General features: G+C 28.5%; 4 protein-coding genes across 5 annotated transcripts; 2 read left to right on the forward strand and 2 right to left on the reverse strand.

Annotated features, from left to right (window-relative positions):
- Positions 1-85: 85 nt before the first annotated feature.
- Positions 86-3,396, reverse strand: Cmtr1 (Cap methyltransferase 1). The gene is made up of 2 exons (XM_074239497.1): positions 3,184-3,396; positions 86-2,964 (listed from the first exon to the last, which is right to left on the reverse strand). The coding sequence occupies exons 1-2, from the start codon at positions 3,206-3,208 to the stop codon at positions 521-523; spliced, it is 2,469 nt and encodes an 822-aa protein (XP_074095598.1). The 5' UTR covers positions 3,209-3,396; the 3' UTR covers positions 86-520.
- On the forward strand, positions 3,360-8,925 carry LOC141526702 (uncharacterized). Its single transcript, XM_074241778.1, has 4 exons — positions 3,360-3,381; positions 4,012-4,110; positions 4,294-4,400; positions 4,720-8,925. Exons 1-4 carry the CDS (start codon positions 3,360-3,362, stop codon positions 6,139-6,141), a joined length of 1,650 nt encoding a protein of 549 aa, XP_074097879.1. The 3' UTR covers positions 6,142-8,925.
- Positions 8,926-10,166: 1,241 nt separating this feature from the next.
- San (Probable N-acetyltransferase san) lies at positions 10,167-12,183 on the forward strand. 2 transcript variants are annotated; one of them, XM_074240060.1, is made up of 4 exons: positions 10,167-10,324; positions 10,667-10,823; positions 11,115-11,281; positions 11,820-12,183. In XM_074240060.1, exons 1-4 carry the CDS (start codon positions 10,317-10,319, stop codon positions 11,986-11,988), a joined length of 501 nt encoding a protein of 166 aa, XP_074096161.1. In that variant the 5' UTR covers positions 10,167-10,316; the 3' UTR covers positions 11,989-12,183. The 2 variants fall into 2 exon arrangements, with proteins under 2 accessions (XP_074096161.1, XP_074096171.1); XM_074240070.1 differs by lacking the exon at positions 10,167-10,324 and adding an exon at positions 10,512-10,564.
- Positions 12,184-12,562: 379 nt separating this feature from the next.
- Hsl (hormone-sensitive lipase) lies at positions 12,563-16,834 on the reverse strand. The gene is made up of 7 exons (XM_074239538.1): positions 15,715-16,834; positions 15,431-15,632; positions 15,147-15,360; positions 14,521-14,711; positions 13,282-14,301; positions 12,892-13,017; positions 12,563-12,823 (listed from the first exon to the last, which is right to left on the reverse strand). The coding sequence occupies exons 1-7, from the start codon at positions 16,089-16,091 to the stop codon at positions 12,755-12,757; spliced, it is 2,199 nt and encodes a 732-aa protein (XP_074095639.1). The 5' UTR covers positions 16,092-16,834; the 3' UTR covers positions 12,563-12,754.
- Between the last annotated feature and the right edge of the window lie 295 nt (positions 16,835-17,129).

Here is a 17,129-nt window from a genome sequence, read left to right on the forward strand (position 1 = left end):
TGGCGATTATCTACCCATATGATTAATTAATTTTTTTTTTTTATTATAAAATAAAAACTAGGGATTAATTAGTGAAAAACAAAAAGAAATTAAAAATTAAAGTTTATTTTTCATACATTAAATCCAAAATACATTAACAACTAAATGAGAGAAATATTTTGATGCTCTAAAGCATCTAGCGTCTTCTATGGTAATTCCCATTATAGTGCAATGAGAATTTAATTAACAGTGTGTCTTTTAATGTATTTTGTAATAGCAATTATCAATAATTATTACACGATACATTTTTTAAATCATTTTTATACTTTACGAAAAACTCTCACAGTCGTATGTCATAATATATAAATGTACAATATTTACATTACTTAAAAATATTTTTGAAAATTTAATCAGTCCAATAAAACAAAAAAGAAAAAAATCTATAAATTTTTTTTTTCTTATAAAATAAATCAAATTGAAAAAATATTAAATTGACTGATTAAATAAAAATGAATATATTTATAATTAAAAAATTAATTTACTATTTTGAAGATTTATTGGGCAAATTTACAGAATTTGCAGAATTACCTGGACAAACATTTCTAACTTCAGCATTAAGATCATTCAATGTCGGAGTATTTGGATCTTGCCAAGACCAAGTGATCCGCGAACAAATAGTATTAACAAAATCTAGAGTTACTTCATTAGGTCGTCTATCATTATAATACTGCTTGCCAGTTTGTGAATTAAAAAAATAGTGATGTCCAGTAGAACGGCTTAAATGTTTAGACCAAGGTGGTTTGATAGAATTTAAAAATATCATACTATTAGGTATAATATAAAATTGTTCGCGTTCATTTTGGTTGTCGATTGCGTAGAATGGCTCATCAAGATGAAGAGCCTCCGCTGGAGCATTATTTTTCAAAAGACGAGTTTTTAAGTTCATAACAGTCGAAATATCATCTAATGAATAAAGTGGTTTAGGACGTACACGCATTGTTGGTTTATTTTCCGGCGACCACAAAAGTTCGCAAAACTGTTCAATCATCGCATAACGTTGAAGTAAGTACATCCGACTGACGTCTTTATTCCCAAGTAACCGAGCATCAATTATATGCAGGGCCGGGGATCTTCTTAGGGTTCTGCTTTCACCTCGCATCTCCGTCACCATTTCAGCGTAAATAAATGTATCTGTTGGTAGTTCAATATTTTCAACTCTTATCCATGATTTACGCATGTAACGATAAACTTTGGTACGACCAGCACTGTAATAAAACGTTGGAGAGTTTTCAGGATCTGAAAAATTTTTAGTTTCACATGGCAAACAAAACCAATTACAAGGACGAGATAATAAAGCGATGGACAAATTGTCATTCGTTAAAATGATTGGCTTTAGGGTGTAAAGCGTTTGAAGCGTTAAACCGATAATAGCTTGCAGACGGACATTAGGTTTTTCATCATGAGGCCGTGTACGGCTTTGATCGGGAAGATTCCAATACTGAAGACACTTTTTACGTAGTTGAAACTGTCGTTTTTCATTCAGCGTAGGATCTTCACAGTAAGCTGCTATTTTTAATAACCCAACAACTTGTTTACTTCCGAGTGATTCATTGGACTCTTTCAAGTACATAAAAAAATTTTCATCGCCTTGTAAAATATCCAGTGGCACCAATTCAATTACATCTTTATTCGGGTCATTTTTTAAAATCAATTTATTAACTTCGTCAAAATACTGTATGACATCCTCAGTGCCTGGTAATTTGTCTTCACAAATTAAGTATCGTTCAGAATTAGCTGGTCTAGAAGAATTTGGTTTAAATATACAAACTCTTCTAAAACATCTGTGCATAATATAAACCAAACCCGCACTGAAAGGAGTGAATAAATCAAATACTTTAGTGACAAAATGACCACCCTCACGGACGATCTCGAGTGCAACGAGGCACTGACATAGATACAATTGTTTTGAAAGAATCTCTTGAATATTTTCTTGACCATCTACTGAAAATCCGCCGTCTGACATCATAAAATGAACTCCTTTATTTTTAGTTGACTGCATAATAATACGTTGAAATGCTTGTTGATTATCTGGATCGTAGATATTGCCATCTTGCTTGGGGCCGTAAACTGGATGAAAAGTTTCAGGTGACGCAGCGTAAAAATCTTCAAGCCTAAAGTCATTTGAATTACGCAACGTAAAGCCAAAGCCCTTAGCTCCCCATTTTTTTCTCCACAAAACGTACTCGCTGAATCCACCAGGACCAGCACACACATCCGCAAAATAAAGCGGTTCATTTTTACCAAGTACCTGCGGCTGGGTGAATATAAAATCACAGGCTTTGTCGATGTTTGCCATTTTTACAGCAGCGCGATTGAGGAAAAAAGCTCCGCGAATTGTTTCAAAAGGATTTGAACGGATACGTGCCCGATGCATTTCATTTTTGTCAAGCGTATTAAATATTGTTTTTGAATTAACTATCTGCTGGACAATATGCGGGTCGCAAAATAATGTTTCATTGTCGATAGTGTCTGGTCTGCGGCCTAAAACAATCCAAGAATTCATTTCATCAAAAGTAGGTGGCCTTTTAGAATTATCAAGCCAAAGCATGTTTTCATGAACGTCTACGACTTCTGCTGATGGGTCCCATTTCAGAGTGGCTTCTACCAATTTTTTATTGTCATGACCTAGACCACGACGACCTTTCTGCTGAAACGTTTCTATTGGAGCCACGCGTCCTTGCTCGTATTTACCGAGACCACGTCCTTCAGAGTAACCCATTTTTTGCATCAAACGACGACCTATTTCAGAAGTTATCTGCTCCATCACGGGTGTCACTTGGTGTGACAATTCTCTGTTTGATTCATTGTCTGAATCGTTATCAAATTTAGCACGTTTTTCATCGTACCTTAAGTCATCGTCTGACTCAGACAATTTAAGTTTTGAAGACATCATTGTACTGTTAGTCGGTGCACTTCCATCAGAATCTAAAATTTACAATAGTCAAGAATAATAATTTATAAATTTGAATTTTTTTTTTATTTTTTCACTGTAAGTACTAATAGAATTTAATAGAAATAATTAAACAATTAAAATTAATAATTAAATAATTAAACCAGAAATCAATAGTATTTCAAGGTTCCAGGGAGATTATATGACGAAAACTAAGATTATTTATTATTTACAAAATATAATTGATAACATACCACTATTTAACCTCGAAGATTCCATTATTGAATTCGTTAATGACAAATTATTATTTTCAGTTAAAACTTCAGCTATTGAAATTTTTTAACCACTGACATTTAGTTTGAAACTTCTTATACACAATTGCTATTTATTTTAAGTTTATTTAATAATCAAAAACATTGTTAATAAAATCATGACGACAGTACGGAAGCCTGGTTGGTTCACCACCGACTTGTAAGAAAGTAGTGCCCCTCAAGTTTATTTTTGACATGTGTACCACATGAAAAAATTACTAGTTTATTTTAAACCAGTGGACTGGTGAACCGGTGAATCTGAGATAGGGGAAAAATGGCGCCGCGTCGTGACCGCGTCACTGAATTGTAGATGCTAGAGTCAGAGAGTCAGGTGACAGTTCCAAGTAAAATATCATGGCTACTACATCGTTTAAAGAAATAGATCCGTGATAATTATTTAAATTTCAAAAACAATAATAATTGTTTAATGTATTTGTATGTGAAATATCATTTATTTTTTCAGAAAATATAGAATAGTGAATAATAATATTCAAAATATACTTATATCCAAGTGGAATTATACTTTTGAAATCGACGACACATAACCATGATCTTCGAAAGATACACAATTTAAACAAGCTTTTTTGCTTTTTTGAGTGTATTTTCAGTATAGTAGTTTCCCTGCTAAAAAAAAAAAAAAAAAAAAAAAATGGATTCAATCCAAGTTTCAGACGCAAAATTTAGCGTCAAATTACCGACAAAAAGAAACAAAATAACTTTACAAACAATTAGATCTTATTTTCCGGGTGCAAGTAGCCTAAACCTATTTAGACAAAAACGAAAAATGTGGTATACAACTGTGCAACAACGAATTTGAATTGGTCCCGGGTGTGACTGAATATCAAATTCACTATGCTGATTGCTTGAAAGGTGAGTTATATAAAAGTTGAAAGTAAACTAAATTTCTAAAAAACATATAATATGATGGAAAATAATTACGAAATAATTAGCAGTCTATGAAATACCTATCTTCAAAAATAAGCTGTAAAACATGGCATTTAAATCAGTCTAGATCTGCTTTATTCATTAATTTAATTTATTCATTATTTATAGAAAGCAATCACAGTGGAGCTCGAAAAAGAAGAATAGAGGATCTCATTGACGAAGTCGAAGGCAATGCTGGTAAAAATCTTAGGTTGCAGGATTCACCCCCAATTTCAGTATGTAAAGTATTAAAATTATTACATTAAAGATGGTTACAAATAACAGATATATATGTACATTTTCATAAATTTTAATGGCAAAGAAAGAAAAACTTCTTGTACGAAAATTTTTTTGTATTAAGAATGTATCTTGTCTTTGAAATAAAATAAATTATAATGATAAATTAATTAACTTTTAGCAAAGAAATTATTTTGCGCTCAAAGCTTATTTTTTTAAGTCTATGAGATAGAAATGTTATTGAAAATCAGATTTAACTTTGTTAAGAAAATATTTTTATAATAAATAATTTTGCTGGTACAACATATTTATTTTCAGGTAGCGTCGAGAAGAGTAAAAAAAAAGTCTGTTGAAGTGATTTGGAGGGAAAAAACATGTTCTGGTAATTATCAACAGCAGCGAGGAGCATATGGAGGCATTCGTACAATGGAACTAGATCGGAACAAAGACTATTCTTTTCAAGAAATTCGGAAGTTGGCGATTGCAGCTATGAGATCTTCTAAAAATAAAAATACATTGAATAACAGTATTATTCAATTAGCCACTAATGATGAACAAATTATTGATGAATTTACTGATGCACGAGGTCAGAAATGTTCGTTTTGGGACTTTTCTTATAAAATTAAAAAGACGAACACTCAATTGAGATTGTGCCTATTGTCAACTCCACGAAAAGTTCTACAGGAAATAACTTCTAACAATCAGTGTAACGTTGGAGGTAGTTTAGACAAAAGTAAGTCACAGTCGCAAAAAACAGTTTTCACGGTCACTTCAAAACAATTTCGTTTACATCCTCAAACATCTAATAAATCATCTGTACACATTGATAGTGCTGTTGCCTCTAAAAATAGAAGTGTTGCTTCAAACGTCTTCACAGATGTTCAATATCTCGACGGAAGTTCCTATAACCAGCGATCTGCATCTTCTAATGGTAAATCAGAATCTACAAAAAACCTGTCCAAATCGTACGATAATATACAGCTCCTGGAATTAAGTGTTCCAGTCATAGACGAGGAGGAAATAAAGTTTTCGGATAAGATTTTGGGCCGAGGAGCATTTGGATGTGTCATTCTATGCAAGTGGAATAGAAACGGATCAAGTGTAGCTGTAAAGAAAATTCCAGTACCTGAAGACAAAAAATATCTTATACGAGAACTGAAGGTGTTGGACACTGTTCGACATCCTAATATCATTTCTCTTATGGCAGCTTGTTGCGCAGACAAATATTGGTATATTGTAATGGAGTACTTCAGAAGTCAAAGCTTACGACAATTCATAAACAATCGGCCTGAAAATGTAGAATTCTCCCAGAAGAGAAAAGAAAATTATGAAATATGTTTGCAAATACGTCAAGCAGTGTCATATCTTCATGAATTAACCTGTAGTATTATTCATAAAGATATTAAACCTGAAAACATTTTGGTCAATGAGCACCTGATGGTTAAATTATGTGATTTAGTCCTCAGTAAGATCTCTGACATTGATTCCTCATCTCCATTAAACACTACCGTTGGCCATAATTTTCGAGGCACTCCTATGTTTATGGCACCCGAAATAATCGTCCAAAATTTACCAGCAATTAAGCCGACTGATGTATGGGCTATGGCATGTTGCCTAGTCGAGCTTTTTTGTGAAAGACAGGTTTGGGTTATCGAACCTAAATTTACAACACACGCATTGCGTGAATTATTATTGAAAGGATCGAAACCGGATCTAACAAATATACCATCTATTTTATAAGGAATTATAAGCGATTGTTTCAATCATGAGCCAACAAAGCGACCAACGGTATTAATATTGGTTAAAACGTTTGAGCGTTTATTGTCTCAATTACAAAATATTATTTAAAGTTGATAAATATATTAAATGACTACATTTCATTGGTGTAGCTACAAAGCTTTTATGTTTAATGTATTTAATATATTATTTTTAACTACTGTACCTAAGACAAAAGTATAGAAATGTTATAATGACGTTGATATTTACAATTCTATTTAACGTTATAAATACTTCATTATTATTGATACATGTTCATCTGTAACAATGTTTATTAATATTTATAAGAAAATATTTGATATTGAAAATTCAACTAAAAGTTGATAGCGTTTTTTTTTTTTGTGATTTTTGCAATACTGAGAATATTTAGAATTCAAAAGAGATTAATATAATGCTTAGTAATTACACGATTTTCAAGACTGTTTTGAAATAAGCAAAAGACTTCTTTTACGGACAGTAAAAATATTCCAGTACATTAGTGAAAAATTATTAACATAAAACAAGTTTATTATTTATAAGCATTTGTCTGGAATAATAAGTTCTATTATATATTTTATTACTAGTATATTAATTTTCTGTATTTTTTCATATGAAGCTCTTTATTTTTAGTACTTTTTATATTTATCAAAAGTTTGTAACCACTTTAATAAGTATTACTCACAGTAAACATGACGACGTTGTCATTTAACTTTAATGTATCCCCTGCAATGGAAAATAAATAAAATTTCATACACTTTCATTCCCATAATTTAATATTTCATTTTATTATTAAAAACCTTGCAATTATTATAAAAACATCTTTTATATAATATAATAAACTATTTGAAAAGTGATGGACATTCTAATGTTATCTTTTAAATGCTGTACATCTTTTTAAAATTTTTTTATATAACTTTAATGCTTCTGTTGCATTAGTAGGAATTGAAAAATTTGGTATCAAAAGCTCAGCTAATTCCTTCATTGACGGGTCATAAACTTGCGGTTTTTTAGTTAAGACATTTAAAAGTCGATCAACAGTATCAACATATTGACAGTTTTTTTGTAATCTCTACAATTATGCAAATGAGGTAAATGATATAAGACGTTGGGTTGTCCACCAAGATGATTTTAGGCTGCTTGTCGCCTTATGCGATGTTCATTCCATAACTTTTTATTATTTTCTAAATCATATTTCAGTAGTAGACCAAAACAAAGCTGCATACACTTAATGTGTAATTTACTACCATCAAATAAACCTCGTTCTCCCATACATTTGAATAATTGTATGTAAAAATCAACTGTATGTTGACGCATTCGCCCCCAGTACGATTCAATTCTTTGATTTTTTACACTTTTACCTTGGATGAAGCTTCTTTCTCCAGAAAGCTTATCTGTGTGTCTTGTATGCAAACATATTTGCAAGTCTCCAATCAGTACGTTCTCGGAACCTTTATCGCATCTGATAATTGTCGGTAATAATTTGAGTTGCTTCACAGTTTTTAAATAATAATACGCAGTAACGGCTGGATCATTATTTGTCGTTGCTACCTCCAACCACAGAACTTGTCGAGAAAATCCATCTACGCAATCATGAATCGCAAATCCAAATTGTTTCAATTTGTCGTATACATCAAGATGCTACATAAAATTTGGTCCAGGACTAAGATATTGTCGTCTCCGAAGTTTATTCCCAAAACGATTTTCTATTCCTTCTGGATTTAGTATTTTCAATATATCTCATATACAGTATCTCGATTCACCTGCAGATTATACTCCAATTTCAATTTTTTCCACAAACTTCGATATCCTAAGTTATATCCAGATGAATGAACCTCCCCTGATTAAAAATATTGATTGAAAAGTATTGGGAATCAGTCACCCTATGTGAACTGTATATCTATATATACATGAAAAAGAATTGAAATTATTCAAAAGTATTCTAATTTCATCATTTTCAATCCTTTTCAATCAATATTTTTAACCAGGGTCTTCAACAGCAGCAGAAATTATATCTCTCATATTTGATTCAGGCAAATTTTTTCTCTTCAATCTCAATCTAGCTAAAATTTGTTTAATTGTACTGATTGACATTGATATTTCATGATTCTTCATCAATAATTCTCGAATGTCTGTGATTTTATATAATCTTCCAAAAAATAATGTTTTATGTAATTTTCAGCCATGATTATTTATTCAAAATAAGTATAACTTCACCAAAATTATAAACACTGGAATTTATTGTTCACTTAATTAAGTAGAACTAACACTTGTTTATAATTACTCTTCGTGACTCGTTAATACAGAAATAAATTTGCAGTCAATTCAACTCTGACATAAGTTTATTTTGAATTTTATTATTGTTTTTGAAATTTAAATAATTATCACGGATCTATTTCTTTAAACGATGTAGCAGCCATGATATTTTACTTGGAACTGTCACCTGACTCTCTGACTCTAGCATCTACAATTCAGTGACGTGGTCACGACGCGGCGCCATTTTTCCCCTATCTCAGATTCACCGGTTCACCAGTCCACTGGTTTAAAATAAACTAGTAATTTTTTCATGTGGTACACATGTCAAAAATAAACTTGAGGGGCACTACTTTCTTACAAGTCGGTGGTGAACCAACCAGGCTTCCGTACGACAATCACATATACTCACATATACACGACCAACGTGTCAGTGTGGCCAGATCGTGCGATTTTTTTATCCCCACTTTGTATCGCTTTCAATATAGTCAGATGAGAGTGTCCTACAAAGTGGGGGTAAGAAAAGAGCACGATCTGGCCACACTGCAACGTGTATGTAGTGTACTAAATGTACAGTACGTTGGTACACCACTTACGTCAATAAACTATAGAGTAATAAGTTATGAACCGATAAAAAAAATGACACTGAAGTTAGCAGACGTCTAAAAAATTTTTAATTTATTAATTAAATTACAACTAAAAAAATATTTTTAAAAAATTGCACTTATAGTTATTTGAGTTTTTTTACATGTGACAATTTTTTTTTTAATTGTTTAATTGAAATTTTTTCAATAAAAAATTTCTAAAAATTTTTAAATATCGGCTAACTTCATTTTCATTAAAAAAAAAATGTAATTAAAAAGTTTTATATGTGAAAAAATTAGTAAAAATTACAAGTAAAAATTTTTAGAAGCATTTTTTTATTATAATTAATTTGTTAAAAAAATTTTTAAAATTGACAGCTGACCGGTAACTTTAGTATTATAAAAAATAATGAAAATTAATTTAATATATATTTTTATAATTTAAAATTTTCAATAACAATTGTATTATGGTAAAAAAAAAAATCTGAAATAAATTAAATATTGAAATTTGCATGATTAATTTAAAAATAAAAATCCGTCTTATTTTAAATTTATTCTAGCAAAATTTTAATTTAATTTTTTATTATTAGATTATAATTATTTAATTAAATTATTTTAGCAAATGAAACTGAAGTTAACCAACAGTTGTCAATTAAAAAAAATTTTTTTTTACTAAATAAATTATAATAAACAATTACACTAATAGTTTTTATAAATTTCTTAATGTGAAATTAAAAAAAAATAAAGTTTTTATTCCAAAAATTGAATTATTAAAAAAATTCTAAAATTTGACAGCTGTCATTATTAACAATGATTTTTTTATACAGATATTTTTTTTAACCTTAAAATAATTCCTTTTACAGTCAGTGTAAATAAGTAGATGATATTTTCAATTTTTGTAAATCAAAATTAAAGTAGGTGTCATTTTTTTTAAATAATTTAATTGCTATAAAATTCTAAAAAAATTTTTAATTCTGTCATCTTCAGTGTTGTTATTTTTTTTTTATAAGTTTGCCATTCGGCCATTAAACCTTGGTATGATAAAAAAAAATTAATAAATTGTTTAATAATTATATTTTTTGTTAAAAATAATTCCCAAGTAACTATTTTAAAAATTTTAGACGGCTATAAACGGAAATCCGATGAAAGCGGCTTAAGCAAAAAAAAAAAAAAGAACATACACACAGCAGATATTCACATATACACACATGTGTGCACACAAGTATATTATACAGCTTGCGCGGTAGACTCGACTCTTTTCTTGATTTCCTCGTTACTCTCATTCACAATCTTTACGAGTACACTCTCTTGACATCCGTGTAAAATATGACCAGGTAAAACTTTTATAAAATATTTTAGGTTATAAAAATTCATTAATTCATTTGAGTAATAGTATATGTAGCTTCAAATTCGTCTAATTGTCAATTAAACTGACTAATGTGTAAATATCTGTAAATGTTATTAAATTAACAAATATTACAATTAATTGAATTTAACAATAAATATCTGATATTATGTTTTTAAAAGTAGTTATCATTGAATGAACTACTGGTGTGATCCTCGTGCGCAATGCCGTACGTTTTTCTTTTTTACAATTAATAATTATTTTAATTATTTTACAATTTAATATTTGTTTTATAATTAATTAATTTCATTATTTTTATTTTTTATTTCAGGGCTAAAATAGAACTTGGCGATGTGACCCAGCACAATATTAAACAATTAAAATTACTTAATCAAGTTGTATTTCCAGTATCATACAATGAAAAATTTTATAAGGATGTCTTGGAGGCTGGTGAACTTGCCAAGTTAGCTTATTACAATGACATTGTGGTATTTGTATAAATTTGTTTATTATTTATACATGACATTAAAGTTAGCTGTCACTTGACAACTTTTTTATTTTTTTTAACAAATAAATTTGCTCAAAAAAATTATTTAAAAAAAATTGTATTTGTAGTTTTTAAAAATTTTTAAATGACAATTTTTTTTATAAATTTTTTTGCCATAATTTATGTGTTAAAAAAATTCTTAAAATTATAAACTATCTGCTAAGTTAATTTTCATTATTTATACATTGTTGTTTTTTAAATAATATTTTGATATATTTAATTGCCTGAAAAGGTCGGAGCAGTTTGCTGTAGAGTTGACACATCGGAAAATTCACGAAGGTTGTACATAATGACGTTAGGATGTCTGTCACCCTACAGAAGGCTTGGTATTGGCACAGTTATGGTACAACATGTATTAAATTATGTACACAAAGACGGAAATTTCGATTCAATATTTCTGTAAGTTTATTCAATGTTTTTTTTTATTAAACCATATGTTAGTAAACAATTTTAAAGTTTAAGCTTACTAAAAAAAAAAATTAAAAATAATAATTTACAAATTTATTCGCCTAACAATATTTGTCACATAATCTTATCTTAAAAATTTTAATTAATAGTTGTCATGTTATTATCATTGCGAATAAGGATATTTTATTTTTGGCATTTTTATAAATTATATGAAAGATCTAATGAACTATAAATTAATATTTTTCATTTTTATTAAATAATATACGATTAATTAATTTAGTTCTTAATAATTAATTTATTCCTTATGAGTTTGTTTATCAATTAAAGCTGAAAAAAAAAATATTTCATAAAAATATTACACTGATTCATTTAATACTGTCTTTAACAAAATTATGTGACATAAAAATAATATTAGTAAATTTGTATAATATATTTAAATTATAAATATGACTAGTCAATAATTTAGTAAAAATATTTAGTTGTATATAATTGTAATAGATAATTTTAACATGACGGAATTTTTTTGTAGGCATGTACAAGTAAACAACGAAGGAGCAATTGATTTCTATAAAAAATTTGGCTTTGAAATCGTTGAAACAAAACAACATTATTACAAAAGAATTGAACCTGCTGACGCACATGTGCTCCAAAAAACTCTACGCCCACAAATTAACTCAAATCATCAAATTTCAACTTAATATAATATAAATCCTAAAATTGATAACAGTAAATAAATAACCAGCAAAAGTAAAATATTTAAATCGAATCAATTATCGTGAGTAACATAACATTTTTTGTTTATCGTATCCCGGTCATTTTTTTCTGTCAAAATTTTAATTAATTTTTGTTTATCCGTTGTACAAAATGTCAATAAAAGATACTCTCATTTCTTATATTGTTTTCTTCCATTATAAAAATAATAATTACTTGAAATATAATTTTATAACAATCACTTAGTAAATAAATTATTGTTCTAACAATTTCTTTTTTTCATTTAAATTATTTATTTATTTTTCCGCACCTATTATGTGCATTAGATCGTTGAATTTTTTTAAATAGATAAAATAAAAAATTAGGTGACTTGTTTGTAAAAAAATAAAAAATTAAATAAAAAATTATCTTGTATTTGAAATAATTATATTAATTATATCATACAATAATAAACCCGTGCTGCCATGATATAACAATAAAAAAAACTGAGAGGTCTGTGTTTTTATTTCATATTATTGTCCGTCCTGCGGATTTAAATCTCTGGATTAATACATATATATATATATATATATATTTATTTATTTATTTATTTATATAAATAGAAATATTTAATTTATAATTATTATATATTTAGGCATCGAACAATTATTATGCATTCATTTTGGTCAGCGTTTGGACTTCATACATTTACAAATTTCATTACAACACTTAAGTCAAACGGCATTTAAATATCAACTAAAGCTTTAGTTATCATTACATATTTATTAATTGCTTAATTCGTTTTATACATAACTCCGATCCTTCGAGAGCTTCTTTAGACATCTAAAAAAAAAAAAATTAATTGTCAGTAATAATGTTTTTTTAAAAATAATAGAATTCTTTATACTAACCACAGATAAACTTAAAAATCCATGAGGCAACCCTTTTACAATGTCTAATGAAACGTCATTACCAAGTTGTTTTAATTTACGTCCAAACATAACACAGTCATCGAGGCAAGGGTCCAATTCTGATGTCTATAAAAAAAAAAAAGGAATTAAAAAATATTTTAAGTAAAATTAAAAAAAAAAAATTTTTACTTTTTTTTGAAAAAAATAAACTGTAAAATTTATTAAGATGTAAAGAATAAATAATAGCATTTAAATGATAAATATTACATAGTGATTATTAAAATAAGATTTTACTGTTTGAAATGTTAATTTTTAGCAGTTGATCATTACTTATCACAAATAGACTATTATTTATTACAGTTTACTTGTTTCCGGGTAATAGATACTAACCAGTATTTTAGTTGGTGGTAATTTACTTAATAACTCATCAGATGACCGATAAGGACTCAGTAAAGGATCACGTGGAACAGTAAAAACAAATTCTTCACTTGGACTTTTAGCGTCTTCGTCGTCTAATTCACGTAGTTTCTGATTACTTTTACCAAAAGAGAAGCCAAAAAAACCAACTGACGTATTACTGTCAGAATAATTATCATAATTATTAGCAACACTATTCGCCGAAGAAGGAGAAAGCCGTGCTGCGGCATTTTTATAAAACTCAAAAAATCTTTGAATGTAATCCTGTGATGATTCAGTTGTAGAATTAGCTTGAGGCACCTGAGTAGCGTCAACATCAACTAAACTAACTGAATTCAATGTTGAATCCGACGGTAATGATGCTAGTTTGCTTTCATTGGCTTCGTCTCCATTCGGACTCAATGCTAAGGCAATAAGATCACTCTCACTGACTTCAGCAAACGAATCTGTATCAGACGCAGTTGATTCAAGATCAGCTTCTTTGTCTTTTACACTAGTTCGAGTATCACCAAGTGTATAAGCCTTCAAACAACGCATCATAAATCCAAATGGTAACAGTGGATCAGTCAATCCAAGCATTCTTGAAGGTGAAGGTACAAATTCAACTAAAACTGGTACGTAAGCCATAAAAATGCCATCTGGTTTACGAATATTCATCTCTATACATTTAGTTGTCAATGCTAGATTTAAATTAGCACCTGCTGAATCACCAATTACGATTATTTTTTTAACAGTACTTCCTAATAATGAACTAGCGTGCTTTAATGCCCAAGCGTAGGAATAAACAACTTCCTCGATAGCTCGTGGGTAGGGCGCTTCGGGTGCTAAACTGTAATCAACGCTCAATACTGGTGCATCAAGTTCTACTGCCCAACTTCGCAAATACGGCTCGTGGGACTTTGAAGTTTGGGCGACGAAACCACCACCGTGACAGTGGAATAAAAGTACATCTGATGATCCGTATAATTCTCCACTTGCACGAGCAGATCCAACCTACAGTCAAGTACAAGTTTTTGGATATTTGTTAATTATATTAAAAAACAATTAATCATTTAAGTATAAACTGCACAGAGTTTTTCTTTTCTTTAATTAAATTCTAATTAATATTATTTAATTTTAAATAATTTCTTCTGATGTATATTGTCGATAATAGATTGATTAATAAATAAATAAATAAATATATACTACGTGTAAAATAATTTAATAGCATACCATTCCTACTCTGCGCTTTCCACTTAATAATCTCACGTGGATTGGTTTTTTTCCTATATGGCTATTCGGTATAGGTATTTTAACATCAGTACCATCCATTGATGGCAATGTTAATTCTTCTGGAGGGATTGATATCACTTGATTTATTGGCAATGAAGGCATTAACATTAATGGCACAAATTGAACTATGTCTTTGAAATAATAAAAAATATTTAATTATTTTTAACAAGTAGAAATTAATTTACTATAAAATTATGGTAAATATTTACGAGTGGGGTCAACCATTTTCATTTATTTGAAATTGCTGTTTGATTTTATTGATAAATTTTTTTAAAATACATAAAAAATGAACAATTAAAAAAAAAAAATATGTCAAAAAAAGATAAAATATAAATTTTATCCAAAAACATGAGAGCCAAAATTTTTCCAACTTTTGAAGGCAAAAAAGCTATCGACATTTTTTATTATAAATGCAGAATAAAAAAAATTAAAAAATATAAATTTTTCACCTAGTTACGGCCCAAAATGGGACTGACCCCACTTGTTAATAATTACCAGAATTATTTTTTTATATAAAGTGTACAGCTGTATTATTTTGACTAATAAAAAATAAAAAACAAACTAACCAGCTTCATTGAGCATCCAAAATGATTTACAAAAATCCACTTCACCGCGTTGAGAAATATTAACAATTCGACGAGCACGTGCCTCTGGATCAATAAAGTATTTAACTGATTGAGTACATCTATTGAGTAAAGATCCATTGGAGTAATAAATTTCACTGAAAGTTGCCATGGATGACAGCAATGTCTTGAGTACATATTTAATACTGTCTGTAAACTATTAAATATTTAATTAATAATTACTGTTTAATAATTAAAAAAAAAAAAATTTCATTGATTTAAATTACTTGGAAAGCGAGACATCTTCCATAGAAGCAATATTGATCGATATTTCCAGCCTGATTTAATAGTTCTTGAGGGCTATGTTCATCCGAAGAAAATAATGACAATTTACCATCACTTGCTGGTTCACTCCAACTGTAAAGTGTCTTTAAATGGTGTAAAAACGTTTTAAGAGCTACAATTAATTGTGAACAAGCTTCTATTTCTCTGCAAATAAATAAATATAATTAATATTAGTAAAAATAATTAATTGTTTAAAGTAAATATTTAATTAATTTTAGTAATATACCTCATGTAATTAGATTTTCTAAAAAGTACCGAGTCTTTGTAGGAAAAAATATGCCTGCATACTCCACCAGTGTGCAGTAAACATTGGTCAACAAGTTTAATAAAACTTCGGTATCCATTACCTGGTGTAATTTCATCAAAATCAAACTGTGGTGCAATATCTGATATTTCTTTGTACAATTCACGCAATTCATTGTAATTGTCAAGTATAACAATGTGTGCAGCGTGTATCCTTAAGCCATTTTCATCCAGATGTTTTGAAAAAAAATCACGATTTAAGGATGCTAGCTCATGCAATACTCTCCAAAGTGGTGGATCTCTCTCTTGATTCGCATCATCAGCCTCTGATGGCCACGTTAATTCATCGTCAGGTGACATTAGAATTATTTTATTTTAAAAAACACCTCAATTTAAATAATACTGAAGTTTCAGCGGTCAGCTGTTCAATTTTAAAAATTTTTTTAACAAATTAATTACAATAAAAAAATGCTTCTAAAAATTTTCACTTGTAATTTTTATTAATTTTCACATGTGAAACTTTTTAATTAAATTTTTTTTTTTTTTTTAATAATTTAATTGTTGTGAAATTCCGAAAAAATTTTTTTATCTGTCAACTTCAGTGTCATCAATTTAATTTATTTTTATACAATAAATAACTTAATATACAACAAACACAATAAATCAATTAGACTAGGTTTATTTTATACTGACAGATTATCACTTTTAACATTCATGATTGATGAATAAATTTTCTGCGATTGATTTTAAATGACACACTCCAAAGGTCAGAGTTTATATTATCCTGCGATGATACGTGATTAGATATTTAAAATTAAAATTTTTAAATCAATTCATTGAGATTATTGAAAATAATCTTTACATATTTTTTGTCACTTTGTCACAACAGCACCAAGTGTTTACAGTGTCATTACTTGAATTTTTTTAAGGTTATTTTAATAAAATACATGTATATTGTATTGAACTAAAATTGCGTCGAAAGTAATTATAATAATAATAATATTAATTTATTTATTTATTTATTACTGCAACTATTAATTTATTTTTTATTATACGACAAGTCATTTTCTACTACTCTTAAAATTTGGCGTTTACAATGAAGTAACAATAATAATAATAATAATAATGTTTGACGTTTCACTACTGGATAATATATAGTCGTTCCAGCAGGAGAATTAATCTCGGGTTAGTTCGGGATTTTTACCCCATTTTATTAATTTTTTCACTGCGCATGCGCCAATAATTTGTATTCCTACGCAAGCGGGAAATTTAAAAAAACACTGAAGTTCACAGATTTTAAATTTTTTTTTGAATTTTATAGCAATTTAATTATTAAAAAAAAATTAATTAAAAAGTTTCACATGTGAAAATTGATAAAAATTACAAGTGAAAATTTTT

The sequence above is a fragment of the Cotesia typhae genome, unplaced genomic scaffold (assembly GCF_013202065.1).
Source record: "Cotesia typhae breed Kobodo isofemale line unplaced genomic scaffold, CoteBio_Ctyphae contig_11, whole genome shotgun sequence".
Taxonomy (NCBI): Eukaryota; Metazoa; Arthropoda; class Insecta; order Hymenoptera; family Braconidae; genus Cotesia; species Cotesia typhae.